This window comes from Nerophis ophidion, linkage group LG29, assembly GCF_033978795.1.
Source record: "Nerophis ophidion isolate RoL-2023_Sa linkage group LG29, RoL_Noph_v1.0, whole genome shotgun sequence".
NCBI classification, from domain to species: Eukaryota; Metazoa; Chordata; class Actinopteri; order Syngnathiformes; family Syngnathidae; genus Nerophis; species Nerophis ophidion.
In genome coordinates this window covers 20,307,830-20,325,884 of record NC_084639.1, presented here as the reverse complement: position 1 = coordinate 20,325,884, position 18,055 = coordinate 20,307,830, and the positions used below count along the sequence as shown (strand labels likewise).

Here is an 18,055-nt window from a genome sequence, read left to right as displayed (position 1 = left end):
AACATTATCAATCAATCAATCAATGTTTACTTATATAGCCCTAAATCACTAGTGTCTAGGTTAACAAGATTAGCATAGCTACATGAGCTACATGCTCACATTACATTTTGTCATGCTAGCTTAGTAACACTAACATAGCTATGTGAGCTACATGTTAAAATGACATTTCAACATTAGGTTAACAAGACTAGCATAGCGACATGAGTTACATGCTAACATTGCATTTTTATCATGCTAGGTTAGCAACACTAGAACAGCTATGTGAGCGTCATGCTAACATTGCATTTTATTATGCTATTTTAGCAATACTAACATAGCTATGTTAGCTACATGTTAAAATGACATTTCAACATTAGGTTAACAAGACTAGCATAGCTACATGAGCTACAAGCTAACATTACATTTTATCATGCTAGCTTAGTAACACTAACATAGCTATGTGAGCTACATGTTAAAATTAAATTTCAACATTAGGTCACTAAGACTAGCATAGCAACATGAGCTACATGCTAACATTACATTTTTATCATGCTAGGTTAGCGACACTAGAACAGCTATGTGAGCGTCATGCTAACATTGCATTTTATCATGCTAGGTTTGCAACACCAACATAGCTATGTGAGCTACGTGTTAAAATTACATTTTAACATTACGTTAACAAGATTAGCATAGCGACATGAGATACATGCTAACATTGTATTTTTATCATGCTAGGTTAGCAACACTAGAACAGCTATGTGAGCTAAATGCTAACATTACATTTTATCATGCTTGGTTAGCAACACTAACATAGCTATGTGAGCTACATGTTAAAATTAAATTTCAACATTAGGTCACTAAGACTACCATAGCAACATGAGCTACATGCTAACATTACATTTTTATCATGCTATGTTAGCAACACTAGAACAGGTATGTGAGCGGCATGCTAACATTGCATTTTATTACGCTATTTTAGCAATACTAACATAGCTATGTGAGCTACATGTTAAAATGACATTCCAATATTAGGTTAACAAGACTAGCATAGGTACATGAGCTACATGCTAACATTACATTTTATCATGCTAGCTTAGTAACACCAACATAGCTATGTGAGCTACATGTTAAAATTTAATTTTAACATTAGGTTAACAAGATTAGCATAGCGACATGAGCTACATGCTCACATTGCATTTTTATCATGCTAGGTTAGCAACACTAGAACAAGTATGTGAGCGGCATATTAATATTGGATTTTATCATGCTATTTTAGCAATACTAACATAGCTATTTGAGCTACATGTTAAAATGACATTCCAACATTAGGTTAACAAGACTAGCATATCTACAAGAGCTACAAGCTAACATTACATTTTATCATGCTAGCTTAGTAACACTAACATAGCTATGTGAGCTACATGTTAAAATGACATTCCAACATTAGGTTAACAAGACTGGCATAGCTACATGAGTTACATGCTAACATTACATTTTTGTCATGCTAGGTTAGTGACACTGGATGAGTTATTTGAGCTACATGCTAACATTACGTTTTTATCATGCTAGGTTAGCAACACTAGAACAGGTATGTGAGCGGCATGCTAATGGATTTTATCATGCTAGGTTAGCAACACTAGCATAGCTATGTGAACTACATGTTAAAATTACATTTCAACATTAGGTTAACAAGACTAGCATAGCTACATGCTAACATTACATTTTTATCATGCTTGGTTAGGCTATGCGAGCGATATGCTAACATTAAATTTTATAATGCTAGGTTAGCAACACTAGAACAGGTATGTGAGCGGCATGCTAATGGATTTTATCATGCTAAGTTAGCATTACTAGCATAGCTATGTGAACTACATGTTAAAATGACATTTCAACATTAGGTTAACAAGACTAGCATAGCTACATGCTAACATTACATTTTTATCATGCTAGGTTAGGCTATGTGAGCGATATGCTAACATTACATTTTATAATGCTAGGTTAGCAACACTAGACGAGCTATGTATGAGCGACATGCTAACACTACATTTCAACACCATGTCAGTTAGCATATTGCAAGTTGTACAGTTGACAAGTTTTGCATAACAGGGGACCTTTAAAGCGTTTTTCTGGACTTGACACCGTTTTAATAGCCTTTCTGCCTAATGATCTTGTTTTCAATCCAGTGATTGAAAAAGTGCTAACTGACGTCCTCCTGTGTTAGCATCCCCACCTATGACACCATCAACAGGTTCCCAAGGGACTCAGCTCCTCCAAGACACATCGACTGGTGACTTTCTTGTCCTGGCAGGTACCAAACTCCTACTTCTTCTTTCCGACACAGTGGACCCCTTCCTGTATGTCATTTTTGCATTCTGCCGAGAGTAGGTCTGGGTTCTCTTTTGCCTCGTTCCTCACTTAAAGTACGTGTGAAGTCGTCAGGTTTTGTAAATGCTAAATAAAAACAGAATTTGAATATCCCTTTTTACTCATACTCAATTAAATTGATATAATATTAGACTGAGAAAGTTGAGGAATGCTCATCAAACACTTATTATGGAACATCCCACAGGTGAACGGGCTCATTGTAAACAGGTGGGTGCCGTTATTGGGTGTAAAAGCAGCTTCTATGGAATGCACAATTTCCCAGGACGGGGCGAGAGTCACCACTTTTTCAACAAACGCGTGAGCAAATTGTTTGAGAACAACATTTCTCGACCAAGCTATTGCAAGGAATTTAGGGATTTCACCATGTACGCTCCGTAATATCATCAAAAGGTTCAGAGAATCTGGAGAAATCACTGCACGTAAGCCAGAATATTACGCACCTTGGATCCCTCAGCATCAAAATCCGACATCGGTGCGTAAAGGATATCACCACATGGGCTCAGGAATACTTCAGAAAACCACTGTCAGTGACTACAGTCGGTCGCTACATCTGCAAGTGAAAGTTAAAACTCTATAATGCAGAGCCACGGCCATTTATCAACAACACCCGGAAACACAGCCGGCTTCGCTGGACCCCAGCTCATCTAAAATGAAACTGGTGCAAAGTGGAAAAAGTGTTATATGGCCTGACGAGTCCACGTTTGAAATTGTTTTTGGTGTCCTCCGGACCAATGAGGGAAAGAACCATCCGGATTGTTCTAGGCGCGAAAGTGTAAAAGCCAGCATCTGTGAAAGTTGAGGAATGCTCATCAAACACTTATTATGGAACATCCCACAGGTGAACAGGCTAAGTGGGAACAGGTGGGTGCCATGATTGGGTATAAAAGCAGCTTCCATGAAATGCTAGGTAAATCACAAACAATGACGGGGCGAGGGTCAAGAATTTGTAAGCAAATTGTCGAACAGTTTTAGAACATTTCTCAACGAGCTATTGCAAGGAATTTAGGAATTTTACCATCTACGGTCCGTAAAATCATCAAAAAGTTCAGAGAATTTGGAGAAATTACTGCACTTAAGCGATGATATTACGGACTTTTGACCCCTCAGGCGGTACTGCATCAAAATCCGACATCAATGTGTAAAGGATATCACCACACTGTCTCAGGAACACTTCAGAAAACCACTGTCAGTAATTACCGTTGGTCGCTACATCTGTAAGTGCAAGTTAAAACACTACAATGCAAAGCCACGCCCATTTATCAAGAACACCCGGACCTGAGCTAATCTAAATTGAGACTGATGCAAAGTGGAAAAAGTGTTATACGGCCTGACGAGTCCACATTTGAAATGTGAAGTGAAGTGAATTATATTTATATAGCGCTTTTCTCAAGTGGCTCAAAGCGCTTTACATAGTGACACCCAATATCTAAGTTACATTTAAACCAGTGTGGGTGGCACTGGGAGCAGGTGGGTAAAGTGTCTTGCCCAAGGACACAACGGCAGTAACTAGGATGGCACAAGCGGGAATCGAACCTGCAACCCTCAAGTTGCAGACACGGCCACTCTACCAACCGAGCTATGCCGAAATTGTTTTTGGTGTCCTCCGGACCAATGAGGGAAAGAACCATCCGGATTGTTCTAGGCGCACAGTGTATGGTATGGGGGTGTATTAGTGGCCAAGGCATGGGTAACTTACCCATCTGTGAAGGCACCATTAATGCTGAAAGGTAAATACAGGTTTCGGAGCAACATATGTTGTCATCCAAGCAACGTTATCATGGACGCCCCTGCTTATTTCAGCAAGACAATGCCAATTCACGTGTTACAACAGCGTAGTAAAAGAGTGCGTTAATGGAATATAAGTTGAAAAGGTTTTGCAAATTCTGTTTTTTTTTTTTTAGCATTTACACAAGGTGACAACTTCACTGCTTTTGTATGAATGTTGATATCATCCAATGTTCTCCAGGCTAGCAGCATGTGAGTGATACCAAAGATCCTGCATGGATGTATTATCTTGGATCAGTTCCTGACCTTCATGTCCTAACATTGTTTGGTTTTTTCCTTCCCCACCGTTATTGATCATCAATTCACAGAATTGATTTAAAAAAATGTGATCCAGGTTTTCTTTTTGTGTCGTGTCCACAGCGGCCATGACATCTGGAGATGAAGAGAAGTACTCCCTGGTGAGTGTCTGCAACTTTAGGGGGGATGGAAGATTAATTCACCCACCAAAAATAATTTCAACACGCAAAAATTCCAATGAAAACTAATTTAAAACTTTTACACATATTTGAGCATGGGGATGCGTTATCATACATGCTTTTATTTTGTAGTAGTGTGGAATAGTGTTGTGTGGTATACTGATACTCGTATAGTACTAATGAACCATATTCGGTACTATACCGCCTATAAAACGGAGACTAACAATTATTGATGCTGGCTAATAAAAATAAATCAATAAAAAGTCCTAACAAGCATTTTAGTCCAACGAAAAAAACATTTTCTACAAGCATTTCATTGATTAATCCTCCCAAAAATAATTTTAACAAGTACAAATTCCTGTGAAACATAAAAAAGTTGTGATTATTTCCTCCAGGACACATTGTCAAAATTCCGATAAAAAATCCCTATTTTCCGACATATTTATTAAAACTTTTACACATATTTGAGCCTGGGGATGCTTTATCATACATGCTTTTATTTTGTAGTAGTGTGGACTAGTGTTGTGTGGTCTACAGATATTCGTATTGTACTAATGAATCATATTCGGTACTATACCGCCTATAAAAAATACAGGTCAAGCACCAGGAGACTAACAATTATTGATGCTGGTTAACAAAAATAAATCAATAAAAAGTCCTCCCAAGCAATTTAGTCCAACAAAAAAACATTTTTCTACAAGCACTTCATTGATTAATCCTCCCAAAAATAATTTTAACAAGTAGAAATTCTTGTGAAACATAAAAAAGTTGTGATTATTTCCTCCAGGATACATTTTCAATATTCCAATAATAAAATCCTATTTTCCGACATGTTCATTAAAACTTTTACACATATTAAGAGCCGTGTTATGTGTTATCATACATGCTTTTATTTTGTAGTAGTGTGGAATAGTGTTGTGCGTTATACCGATACTCGTATAGTACGAATTAATCATTTTCGGTACTATACCGCTTATAAAAAATACTGGTCAAGCACCAGGAGACTAACAATTATTGATGCTGGCTAATAAAAATAAATCAATAAAAAGTCCTCACAAGCAATTTAGTCCAAGAAAAAAATCCTTTTCTACAAGCACTTCATTGATTAATCCCCCCAAAAATAATTTCAACAAGTAGACATTCTTGTGAAACATAAAAAAGTTGTGATTATTTCCTCCAGGACACATTGTCAGTATTTCGATAATAAATCCCTATTTTCCGACATGTTTATTAAAACTTTTACACATATTTGAGCCTTTTAATGCGTTATCATACATGCTTTTATTTTGTAGTAGTGTGGAATAGTGTTGTGTGGTATTCAGATACTCATATAGTACTAATGAGTCATATTCGGTACTATACCGCCTTTAAAAAAAACTTCGCCCCTCCAGTACCAGGAGACTAACAATTATTGATGCTGGCTAATAAAAATAAATCAATAAAAAGTCCTCACAAGCAATTTAGTCCAACAAAAAAACATTTTCTACAAGCACTTCATTGATTAATCCTCCCCAAAATAATTTAAACAAGTAGAAATTCCTGTGAAACATAAAAAAGTTGTGATTATTTCCTCCAGGACACATTGTCAAAATTCCAATAATAAATCCCTATTTTCCGACATGTTTATTAAAACTTTTACACATATTTGAGCCTGGGGATGCTTTATCATACATGCTTTTATTTTGTAGTAGTGCGGAATAGTGTTGTGTGGTATACCGATACTCCTATAGTACTAATGAATATATTCGGTACTATACCGCCTATAAAAAATACTGGTCAAGCACCAGGAGACTAACAATTATTGATGCTGGCTAATAAAAATAAATCAATAAAAAGTCCTCACAAGCAATTTAGTCCCAACAAAAAAAACATTTTCTACAAGCACTTCATTGATTAATCCCCCCAAAAATAATTTCAACAAGTAGAAATTCCTGTGAAACATAAAAGAGTTGTGATTATTTCCTCCAGGACACATTGTCAATATTCCGATAATAAATCCCTATTTTCCATCATGTTTATTAAAACTTTTACACATATTTGAGCCTGGGGATGCGTTATCATACATGCTTTTATTTTGTAGTAGTGTGGAATAGTGTTCTGTGGTGTACCAATACTTATGAAATACTAAAGAACCATATTCGGTACTATACCGCCTATAAAAAATACCGGTCAAGCACCAGGAGACTAACAATTATTGATGCTGGCTAATAAAAATAAATCAATAAAAAGTCCTAACAAGCATTTTAGTCCAAGAAAAAAAAACATTTTTCTACAAGCATTTCATTGATTAATCCTCCCAAAAATAATGTAAAAAAGTACAAATTCTTGTGAAACATAAAAAAGTTGCGATTATTTCCTCCAGGACACTGTCAAAATTCCGATGAAAAATCCCTATTTTCCGACATGTTTATTAAAACTTTTACACATATTGGAGCCTTTTAATGCGTTATCATACATGCTTTTATTTTGTAGTAGTGTGGAATAGTGTTGTGTGGTATACCGATACTCATATAGTACTAATGAGTCATATTCGGTACTATACCGCCTTTAAAAAAACTTCGCCCCTCCAGTACCAGAAAACTAACAATTATTGATGCTGGCTAATAAAAATAAATCAATAAAAAGTCCAGCAAATAATTTTTTTCTACGATCACTTCATTGATTAATGTCCGCCCCCGTCGTCGTCACGTTGCGTCATTGCCGGTTTTATGACCAGATGAGCATGTTCGGCAGCACACATACACAGAGTACTTGCAAGCAGACACAGTGTGTAGACATAAAATGGAGAATGGACGCGTTTTTGGCGTGAAAAGTACAGATAAAGGTGACGTTATAACACCCTCAGGAAGAGGTGCTTTAAGACATGACTAGCTAATATGAGTATTTTTATTACAAGTAGCATTATCACTGGAGGACAAGGAATAGCTAAACATGCTTCACGACACATCGTAGCTCACCGGCGTCACAATGTAAACAAATGCCATGGGTGGATCTACACCCGACATCCACTGTAATGATACCAAGTACAAGAGCGCATCTGGTCGATACGACTATGATTACGTCGATATTTTTTAGCACCACACCGTCTTTTAAAAAATGTATATTATGTTTATAAAGTCAGTAAATACGTCCCCGGACACATGAGGACTTTGAATATGACCAATGTATGATCCTGGAACTACTTGGTATCGGATCGATACCTACATGCGTGGTATCATCCAAAACTAATGTCAAGTATCAAAGAAGAGAAGAATAAGTGATTATTAAATTTTAACAGAAGTGTAGATAGAACATGTTAAAAGAGAAAATAAGCAGATATTAACAGTAAATGAACAAGTGGATTAATAATTATCATCAATCAATCAATCAATGTTTATTTATATAGCCCCAAATCACAAATGTCTCAAAGGACTGCACAAATCATTACGACTACAACATCCTCGGAAGAACCCACAAAAGGGCAAGGAAAACTCACACCCAGTGGGCAGGGAGAATTCACATTCAGTGGGACGCCAGCGACAATGCTGACTATGAGAAACCTTGGAGAGGACCTCAGATGTGGGCAACCCCCCCCCCTCTAGGGGACCGAAAATTAATTTTTACAGTTTGTCCTTTATAAGGTAGACCAAATAATAGGTAGATAAATGACACAATATGTTACTGCAGATGAATTAGGAGTCTTTGTTTGTTTACTTACTACTAAAAGAGAACACTGGTTGGTAATAAAAAACAATAACCTAATTATTATGAAAGGGGAACTGCACTTTTTTAGATGAATACTTTTTTTGTTGTGTAAGATGTATAGTAAAACTGTACAACATTGTAATCGTACGAGTGAACATTGAGGAACTCTTTTTTTTTTTTTTTTTTTTTTTTATTCTAGCGTACTAACACAACGGTGTGTTACGGTATTAGCTACATTTGCGTGCCGGCCCAATCACATAATATCTACGGCTTTTACACACAAACAAGTGCATACCAAGCATACTTTGTCAACAGCCATACAGGTCACACTACGATTGGCCGTATAAACAACTTTAACACTGTTAGAAATATGCGCCACACTGTGAACCCACACCAAACAAGAATGACGAACACATTTCGGGAGAACATCCACACCATAACACAACAGAACAAATACCCAGAAGCCCTTGCAGCACTAACTCTTCTGGGATGCTACAATATACACATTAGAGACACATGTAGACCGCAATATGATGGCAGTCACACATTAAAGATGCGTGTAGACTGCAATATGATGGCAGTCACACAAGAGAGATGCTTGTAGACTGCAATATGATGGCAGTCACACATAAGCGACACGTGTAGATATATGGCAGTCCCACATTAGAGACACGTGTAGACCGCAATATGATGGCAGTCACACAAGAGATAAGTGTAGACCGCAATATGATGGCAGTCACACAAGAGATAAGTGTAGACTGCAATATGATGGCAGTCACACATAAGCGACACGTGTAGATATATGGCAGTCACACATTAGAGACACGTGTAGACCGCAATATGATGGCAGTCACACAAGAGATAAGTGTAGACTGCAATATGATGGCAGTCACACACAACAGACACATGTGTAGACTGCAATATGATGGCAGCCACACATAAGAGACACGTGTAGACTGCAATATATGATGGCAGCCACACATAAGAGACACGTGTAGACTGCAATATGATGGCAGTCACACACAACAGACACGTGTAGACTGCAATATGATGGCAGACACACATAAGACACACGTGTAGACTGCAATATGATTGCAGCCACACATAAGAGACACGTGTAGACTGCAATATGATGGCAGCCACACATAAGAGAGACGTGTAGACTGCAATATGATGGCACTCACACATAAGAGACACGTGTAGACCACAATATGATGGCAGTCGCACATAAGAGACATGTGTAGACTGCAATATGATGGCACTCACACATAAGAGACACGTGTAGACCACAATATGATGTCAGTCACACATAATAGACGTGTGTAAACTGCAATATGATGGCAGTCACACATAAGAGACACGTGTAGACTACAATATGATGGCAGTCACACATAAGAGACACGTGTAGACTACAATATGATGGCAGTCACACATAAGAGACACGTGTAGACTACAATATGATGGCAGTCACACATAAGAGATACATGTTGACTGCAATATGATGGCAGTCACGCCGGAAAATACTGTGAGTAAAACTAAAAAGTCGGTTTTTAAAGAAAACCTTTTTAAAGTTCTATGGATGACATTTTATCAGAACATACTCTGATATTAAAAAAAGAAACAAAATGATATCTGTCTGTAAATAAATACATTTATTTCTTTTGTGTGTTCGCAGGATTCTTCCTTCATGGAACTTTGAACCTGACTGAACCAAACATCGGGATTTCTCCGTCATGAAGAAGAATTCTGGGAATTTGTATTTTTATTTTTTTTTTAATTTTCATCCTTACTCGGCCAAGAAGTTTCCAGCCGGGCGTGACCTGGTTCTCCGTCCGGACCGGGCTGGTTCTGCACGGTTCCGTGTCCTCCACTCTGTTTACACAGGTCCCACCCGGACTTGAGGCTATTTTACACCAACCTTGACGCTAAGTAGTGGCAGGAAAGTCAAGGACACGCTAAAAAGGTTAGCTTGGTTGTTTTTGCGAGAAAACAACCTTTTACGTGGGAAAAAAAAAAAAGTGGACTATATCTAGCGTGACTTTGGATGTTTACAATATTTTTAATACTAGGTTGCTAATGTGGTCGCATCAAGACTGCTTGCCTTTCATTTTGGCATTTAGTGCTTTTTAAAAGAACCCTGAGACGCTCTTTTAAACTACCTGGTTGCCAGCTTAGCCCTTTTTTGGAAAATTTCGCAGCAACTCGAGCATCAACATATTTTCAGCTTTTCAACGTCCACATCCGTCCACGTCCGATGTTTTTTTTTGTGGCATTTTTACCTGGATGGTGTTCAAAATGAGTGTTTGTAACAACACTCAAGATCTCAACACAGGCCCAAAAAAAATGATGTTTTTTCACTTTGTTTTTGACAGAGGTATGACATTTTTCCTCCGTCATTAGAAATACGAGATAGAAACGCGCTTGACCGAAGACGGACTTCACTGCCTGCGAATGAAAGTTAAGTACTGTATTTTTCGGACTACAAGGCGCACTTAAAATCCTTCCATTTTCAATTTTATTTGGCACATGGTGTAATGATAAGTGTGACCGGTAGATGGCAGTCACACATAAGAGATATGTGTAGACTGCAATGTGATTGCAGTGAAGCACGAGGGATATGTGTGTTTTGTTGACTGCAATATGATGGCAGTCACACATAAGAGATATGTGTAGACTGCAATGTGATTGCAGTGAAGCACGTGGGATATGTGTGTTTTGTTGACTGCAATATGATGGCAGTCACACATAAGAAATGAGTGTAGACTGCAATTAGATGGCAGTCACACATAAGAAATAAGTGTAGACTGCAATATGATGGCAGTCACACATAAGAAATAAGTGTAGACTGCAATATGATGGCAGTCACACATACGAGACACGTGTAGACTGCAGTATGATGGCAGTCACACATAAGAGATACGTGTAGACTGCAATATGATGGCAGTCATACATACGAGATATGTGTAGACTGCAATGTGATTGCAGTGAAGCACGTGGGATATGTGTGTTTTGTTGACTGCAATATGATGGCAGTCACACATAAGAAATGAGTGTAGACTGCAATTAGATGGCAGTCACACATAAGAAATAAGTGTAGACTGCAATATGATGGCAGTCACACATAAGAAATAAGTGTAGACTGCAATATGATGGCAGTCACACATACGAGACACGTGTAGACTGCAGTATGATGGCAGTCACACATAAGAGATACGTGTAGACTGCAATATGATGGCAGTCATACATACGAGATATGTGTAGACTGCAATGTGATTGCAGTGAAGCACGTGGGATATGTGTGTTTTGTTGACTGCAATATGATGGCAGTCACACATAAGAGATATGTGTAGACTGCAATGTGATTGCAGTGAAGCACGTGGGATATGTGTGTTTTGTTGACTGCAATATGATGGCAGTCACACATAAGAGACACGTGTAGACTACAATATGACTCAAGTAAACAACACCAAAACTTTAAATGTTTCATTGATAATCTACAACCTCACACACGGCCCTCAAACATTGTTCTAAAATGTCTCCTTTGATGCGCCCTGTGGTCCGGAACATACGGTAACTTAAACTAAAAAAACGATATTTAAAGAAAACCTTTTTAATGTTGATAATCAACACTCCGAGTTCCCAGAATCCTTCATGATTGAATGTTCGGAGAACAATCCCAGGAAAACGATCATGTTTTAAAAAAAAAAAAGTATCTGTTATTTAATATTTTCATGTAACTTACAAAGTACAAAATGTTCTCTGGCCAAGGTCTATTTTTTACCGTAGATCTCAGGTGGTTCTTAGCGCTCGCTCGATAACTGCCTGCTCGGGAATTTTTTTTGGATGAATCGGTCATGTCAGTACAGTATGGATACAGTTAGATACCGGAACCTGCGAATGTATCGGAGTTAGCTTTTTCCCTTTTTGTTGTCTTATCCCGTATGCTGGAAGGGAGCGCTAACACGTCCTCGCTAACGATAGTTCTCGCTGTTGAGGTCCAAACCTACGACAATCAATCCCTGCTCCAACAGAACATGGCTGTGTGGTTCTGAACATGCACACCGAGACAAAGAAACATTTTTAAAAGCCTCTGGTTAACACACCTTGCTAGATTAATTTTACATTTTTTATTCATCTCTTTCGTTGATGTACATTTTTGATCAATAGACAATTAAACTTGAGCAACTGAAGACATATTTACACAAAAATGCTTGAGAAGGAACAGGATGTAGAAAATGTTATATTTCCTGCCCCCCTTCAAAATAAAATGTAGTCTTACTTCATGGATAGCACACATTCACAAGCATACCAACCAAACAAATACATCCAAATATAATGAAAATGGACAAAAAAACAGACAACAAAAAGAAAACGAGTGCAAAACTTCATGAAGTACGAAACCGAACGAAAAAATAAATATTTTAGGGGGGACATTTTTTTCCGCTAAAATGTCATAACGGTCCCCCCTTACGGAAAAAAAACCAGACGTTATTTAGCAGCACAATACCGGTGCTGTAGTTGTAGGAGAAGTCCGGAAACGTCATCAGGAGTCCCGACAAAACCCGAAAATGACAGAAAATGCATCTTTTACGGAAATTTTTATTCGCTAAAATGTCGTGAGGGGGACTCTTACACAAAAATTCAAAAAAACGGACTTGCTTCAGCAGCACAATACTGGTGCTGTAGTTGTAGTTGTCTCAAAACGTCATCAGGAGTCCCAACAAAACCCGATAATGACAGAAAATGCATCTTTTACAGAAATTTTTATTCGCTAAAATGTCGTCAGGGGGGACTCTTACACAAAAATTCAAAAAAAAGGACTTGCTTCAGCAGCACAATACTGGTGCTGTAGTTGTAGTTGTCTCAAAACGTCATCAGGAGTCCCGCAACAAAACCAGAAAATGGCAGAAAATGAATATTTTTGGAATAACATTTTCGCTAAAATGTCTTACACAAAAATGCAAAAGACAGACTTCCTCCAGCAGCACAATACAGGTGCTGTAGTTGTAGGAGATGTCTGAAAACACCATCAGGAGTCCCGACAAAATCCGAAAATGGCAGAAAATTCATGTTTTATGGGGGGAAAAAATTGCTAAAATGTCGTAAGGGGGGACACTTATACAAAAATAAAAAATAAAACGGATTTGCTTCGACAACACAATACTGGTGCTGTAGTTGTAGGAGATGTCTCAAAATCTCATCAGGAGTCTCGACAAAACCCAAAAATAGCAAAAAAAAAATGCATATTTTACGAAAGAAAAAAAACGCTAATGTCGTAAGGGGGGACCCTTATACAAAAATTTAAAAAAACGGACTTGCTTCAGCAGCACAATACTGATGCTGTAGTTGTAGGAGATGTCTCAAAACGTCATCAGGAGTCCCGACAAAACCCGAAAATGGCAGAAAAGGAATATTTTTGGAAAACTTTTTTTCGCCAAAATGTCGTAAGGAGGGACTCTTACACAAAAATGCAAAAGAACAGGCTTCTTTCATAAGCACAATACAGGTGCTGTAGTTGTAGGAGATGTCTGAAAACGCCATCAGGAGTCCCGACAAAATCCGAAAATGGCAGAAAATTCATGTTTTATGGAAAAAAAAATTTGCTAAAATGTCGTAAGGGGGGACACTTATACAAAAATAAAAAATAAAACGGATTTGCTTCGGCAGCACAATACTGGTGCTGTAGTTGTAGGAGATGTCTCAAAACGTCATCAGGAGTCCCGACAAAACCCAAAAATAGCAAAAAAAAAAATGCATATTTTACGAAAGAAAAAAATCGCTAATGTCGTAAGGGGGGACCCTTATACAAAAATTTTAAAAAACGGACTTGCTTCAGCAGCACAATAGTGGTGCTGTAGTTGTAGGAGATGTCTCAAAACGTCATCAGGAGTCCCGACAAAACCCGAAAATGGCAGAAAAAGAATATTTTTGAAAACTTTTTTTCGCTAAAATGTCGTGAGGAGGGACTCTTATACAAAAATGCAAAAGAACAGACTTCTTTCATAAGCACAATACAGGTGCTGTAGTTGTAGGAGATGTCTGAAAACGCCATCAGGAGTCCCGACAAAATCCGAAAATGGCAGAAAATTCATGTTTTATGGGAAAAAAAATTCGCTAAAATGTCGTAAGGGGGGACACTTATACAAAAATAAAAAATAAAACGGATTTGCTTCGGCAGCACAATACTGGTGCTGTAGTTGTAGGAGATGTCTCAAAACGTCATCAGGAGTCCCGACAAAACCCGAAAATGGCAGAAAAAGAATATTTTTGGAAAACTTTTTTTCGCCAAAATGTCGTAAGGAGGGACTCTTACACAAAAATGCAAAAGAACAGACTTCTTTCATAAGCACAATACAGGTGCTGTAGTTGTAGGAGATGTCTGAAAACACCATCAGGAGTCCCGACAAAATCCGAAAATGGCAGAAAATTCATGTTTTATGGGAAAAAAAATTCGCTAAAATGTCGTAAGGGGGAACACTTATATAAAAATAAAAAATAAAACGGATTTGCTTCGACAGCACAATAGTGGTGCTGTAGTTGTAGGAGATGTCTCAAAACGTCATCAGGAGTCCCGACAGAACCCGAAAATGGCAGAAAATTCATGTTTTATGGAAAAAAAAATTCGCTAAAATGTCGTAAGGGGGGACACTTATACAAAAATAAAAAATAAAACGGATTTGCTTCGGCAGCACAATACTGGTGCTGTAGTTGTAGGAGATGTCTCAAAACGTCATCAGGAGTCCCGACAAAACCCAAAAATAGAAAAAAAAAATGCATATTTTACGAAAGAAAAAAATCGCTAATGTCGTAAGGGGGGACCCTTTTACAAAAATGTTAAAAAACGGACTTGCTTCAGCAGCACAATAGTGGTGCTGTAGTTGTAGGAGATGTCTCAAAACGTCATCAGGAGTCCCGACAAAACCCGAAAATGGCAGAAAAAGAATATTTTTGGAAAACTTTTTTTCGCTAAAATGTCGTGAGGAGGGACTCTTATACAAAAATGCAAAAGAACAGACTTCTTTCATAAGCACAATACAGGTGCTGTAGTTGTAGGAGATGTCTGAAAACGCCATCAGGAGTCCCGACAAAATCCGAAAATGGCAGAAAATTCATGTTTTATGGGAAAAAAAATTCGCTAAAAAGTCGTAAGGGGGGACACTTATACAAAAATAAAAAATAAAACGGATTTGCTTCGGCAGCACAATACTGGTGCTGTAGTTGTAGGAGATGTCTCAAAACGTCATCAGGAGTCCCGACAAAACCCGAAAATGGCAGAAAAAGAATATTTTTGGAAAACTTTTTTTCGCCAAAATGTCGTAAGGAGGGACTCTTACACAAAAATGCAAAAGAACAGACTTCTTTCATAAGCACAATACAGGTGCTGTAGTTGTAGGAGATGTCTGAAAACACCACCAGGAGTCCCGACAAAATCCGAAAATGGCAGAAAATTCATGTTTTATGGGAAAAAAAATTTGCTAAAATGTCGTAAGGGGGAACACTTATATAAAAATAAAAAATAAAACGGATTTGGTTCGACAGCACAATAGTGGTGCTGTAGTTGTAGGAGATGTCTCAAAACGTCATCAGGAGTCCCGACAGAACCCGAAAATGGCAGAAAATGCATATTTTAAGGACTTTTTTTTCCCGTTAAAATGTCGTAAGAGGGGACTCTTAAACAAAAATGCAAAAGAACAGACTTGTTTCATTAGTGCAATACAGGTGCTGTAGTTGCAGGAGATGTCTCAAAGCGTCATCAGGAGTCACGACAAAACCCGAAAATGGTAGAAAATGCATATTTTTGGAAAACTTTTTTTCGCTAAAATGTCGTAAAAATAAACCAAAATATAAAAAAAAAACAGACTTGCTTCAGCAGCACAATACTGGTGCTGTAGTTTTAGGAGATGTCTCAAAATGTCATCAGGAGTCCCGACAAAACCCGAAAATGGCAGAAAATGCATAGTTTACGGTAAAAAATATACGCTAAAATGTCGTAAGGGGGGACCCTTACACGAAAATGCAAAAGAACAGACTTTTCTTAAGCAGCACAATACTTGCATTTGTAGGAGATGTCTCAAAACGTCTTCAAGAGTCCCGACAAAATCCGAAAATGTCAGAAAATGCATATATTACGGAAAAAATATTTCGCTAAAATGTCGTAAGGGGGGGACCCTTATACAAAAATAAAAAAAAACTGATTTGATTCGGCAGCACAATAACGGTGCTGTAGTTGTAGATGTCTCAAAATGTCATCAGTAGTCCCGACAAAACCCAAAAATGGCTGAAAATGCATATTTTACGGGAAAAAAATGTCGCTAAAATGTCATAAGAGGGGACCTTTGCACAAATATGCAAAAGAACAGACTTGCTTCAGCAGCACAATACTGGTGCAGTAGTTGTAGGAGATGTCTAAAAATGCCATCAGGAGTCCCGACAATACCCGAAAATGGCAGAAAATGCTTATTTTACAGAATTTTTTTTCGCTGAAATGTCGTAAGGAGGGACCCTTATACAAAAATTCAAAAAAACTGACTTTCTTCAGCAGCACAATACTGGTGCTATAGTTGTAGAAGATGTCTCAAAACATCATCAGGAGTCTCGACAAAACCCGACAATGTCTTGCTACACACCTCGCTAGTTTCATTTTTTATTAATGTGTGCATTTTTGATCAATAGACAATTAAACTTGAGCAACTGAAGACATATTTACACACTTCTTCTTGAGAAGGAACAGGATGTAGAAAATGTTATATTTCCTGCCCCCTTCAACATAAAAAGTAGTCTTCCTTCATGGATAGCACACATTCACAAGCATACACACCAAACAAATACATCCAAATATAATCAATCAATCAATCAATGTTTATTTATATAGCCCTAAATCACAAGTGTCTCAAAGGGCTGCGCAAGCCACAACGACATCCTCGGTTCAGAGCCCACATCAGGGCAAGGAAAAACTCACAACCCAGTGGGACGTCAATGGGAATGACTATGAGAAACCTTGGAGAGGACCGCAGGACCTTAAAGTCACATCTTAAGTGCACAGGAAGCCAGTGCAGGTATATATGTAGGTATATATGTATATAAAGGTATGTGCAGTATAGGCGAAACATGATCACATTTTCTTGTTCTTGTCAAAAATCCAGCTGCCGCATTTTGTACCAACTGTAATCTTTTAACGCTAGACTTAGGGAGACGTGAAAATAACACGTTACAGGAATCGAGACGTAACGAACGCGTGAATAATGTTCCCAACATCGCTCGTTGGACAAAACGGAACAGATTTTAGCGATATTACGCAAATATGTGTAACCTTTTCAGATTACACATTAATTATCACCACAAACTAAAATAACTTAAGTATTAAAAATTACATAAAAAAAAGGCGTTAGCGTCCAAGTCAGGTAGTTTAAAAAAAGAAGCGCTGGTGGACAAAACAGTTTTTTTTGTCAACCGAGGGACAACGTTTTGATTTGTTGGAAGTGCTTACATGTAAATGGTGAATAAAGATTGGCATTCCAGCTTGTAATTAATGATTCAATAATTATTCTCCCACTTATGGCGTCTTTTGGCACTGGTGCAACTTGAATCCGTCGATTGGTATGTGTTTGTTTGGCATTAAATGCGGGTGGAGGGAAAGGCTGGATGCAAATATAGCTACAAATGTAACGTCATGATGCAAAGAAAAACACAAAAAGCCAGTTACGTGAAACATTCCATAAAAATAATTATTTTTTTACTATTGTAATACAATTAATAAAACACACTGTCAGGGATGAGTGACGGCACATTGTTGTAAGGGGGCACAA

At 37.9% G+C, this 18,055-nt stretch overlaps 1 protein-coding gene across 10 annotated transcripts in view; it reads left to right on the top strand.

The window, feature by feature from the left end:
• Window positions 1-18,045, top strand: part of prom1a (prominin 1a) — a 212,905-nt gene extending 194,860 nt beyond the window's left edge. For 8 of the 10 annotated variants that reach the window (XM_061891624.1, XM_061891621.1, XM_061891629.1 and 5 more), the window contains 3 exons: window positions 2,201-2,287; window positions 4,510-4,547; window positions 9,925-18,045. In XM_061891624.1, the coding sequence (XP_061747608.1) occupies window positions 2,201-2,270 (70 nt within the window). In that variant the 3' untranslated portion in view covers window positions 2,271-2,287; window positions 4,510-4,547; window positions 9,925-18,045. Of the gene's footprint in view, window positions 1-2,200; window positions 2,288-4,509; window positions 4,548-9,924 lie in introns of those variants that run through there. The other 2 variants (XM_061891631.1, XM_061891630.1) reach the window with 2 other exon arrangements.
• Window positions 18,046-18,055: the final 10 nt, after the last annotated feature.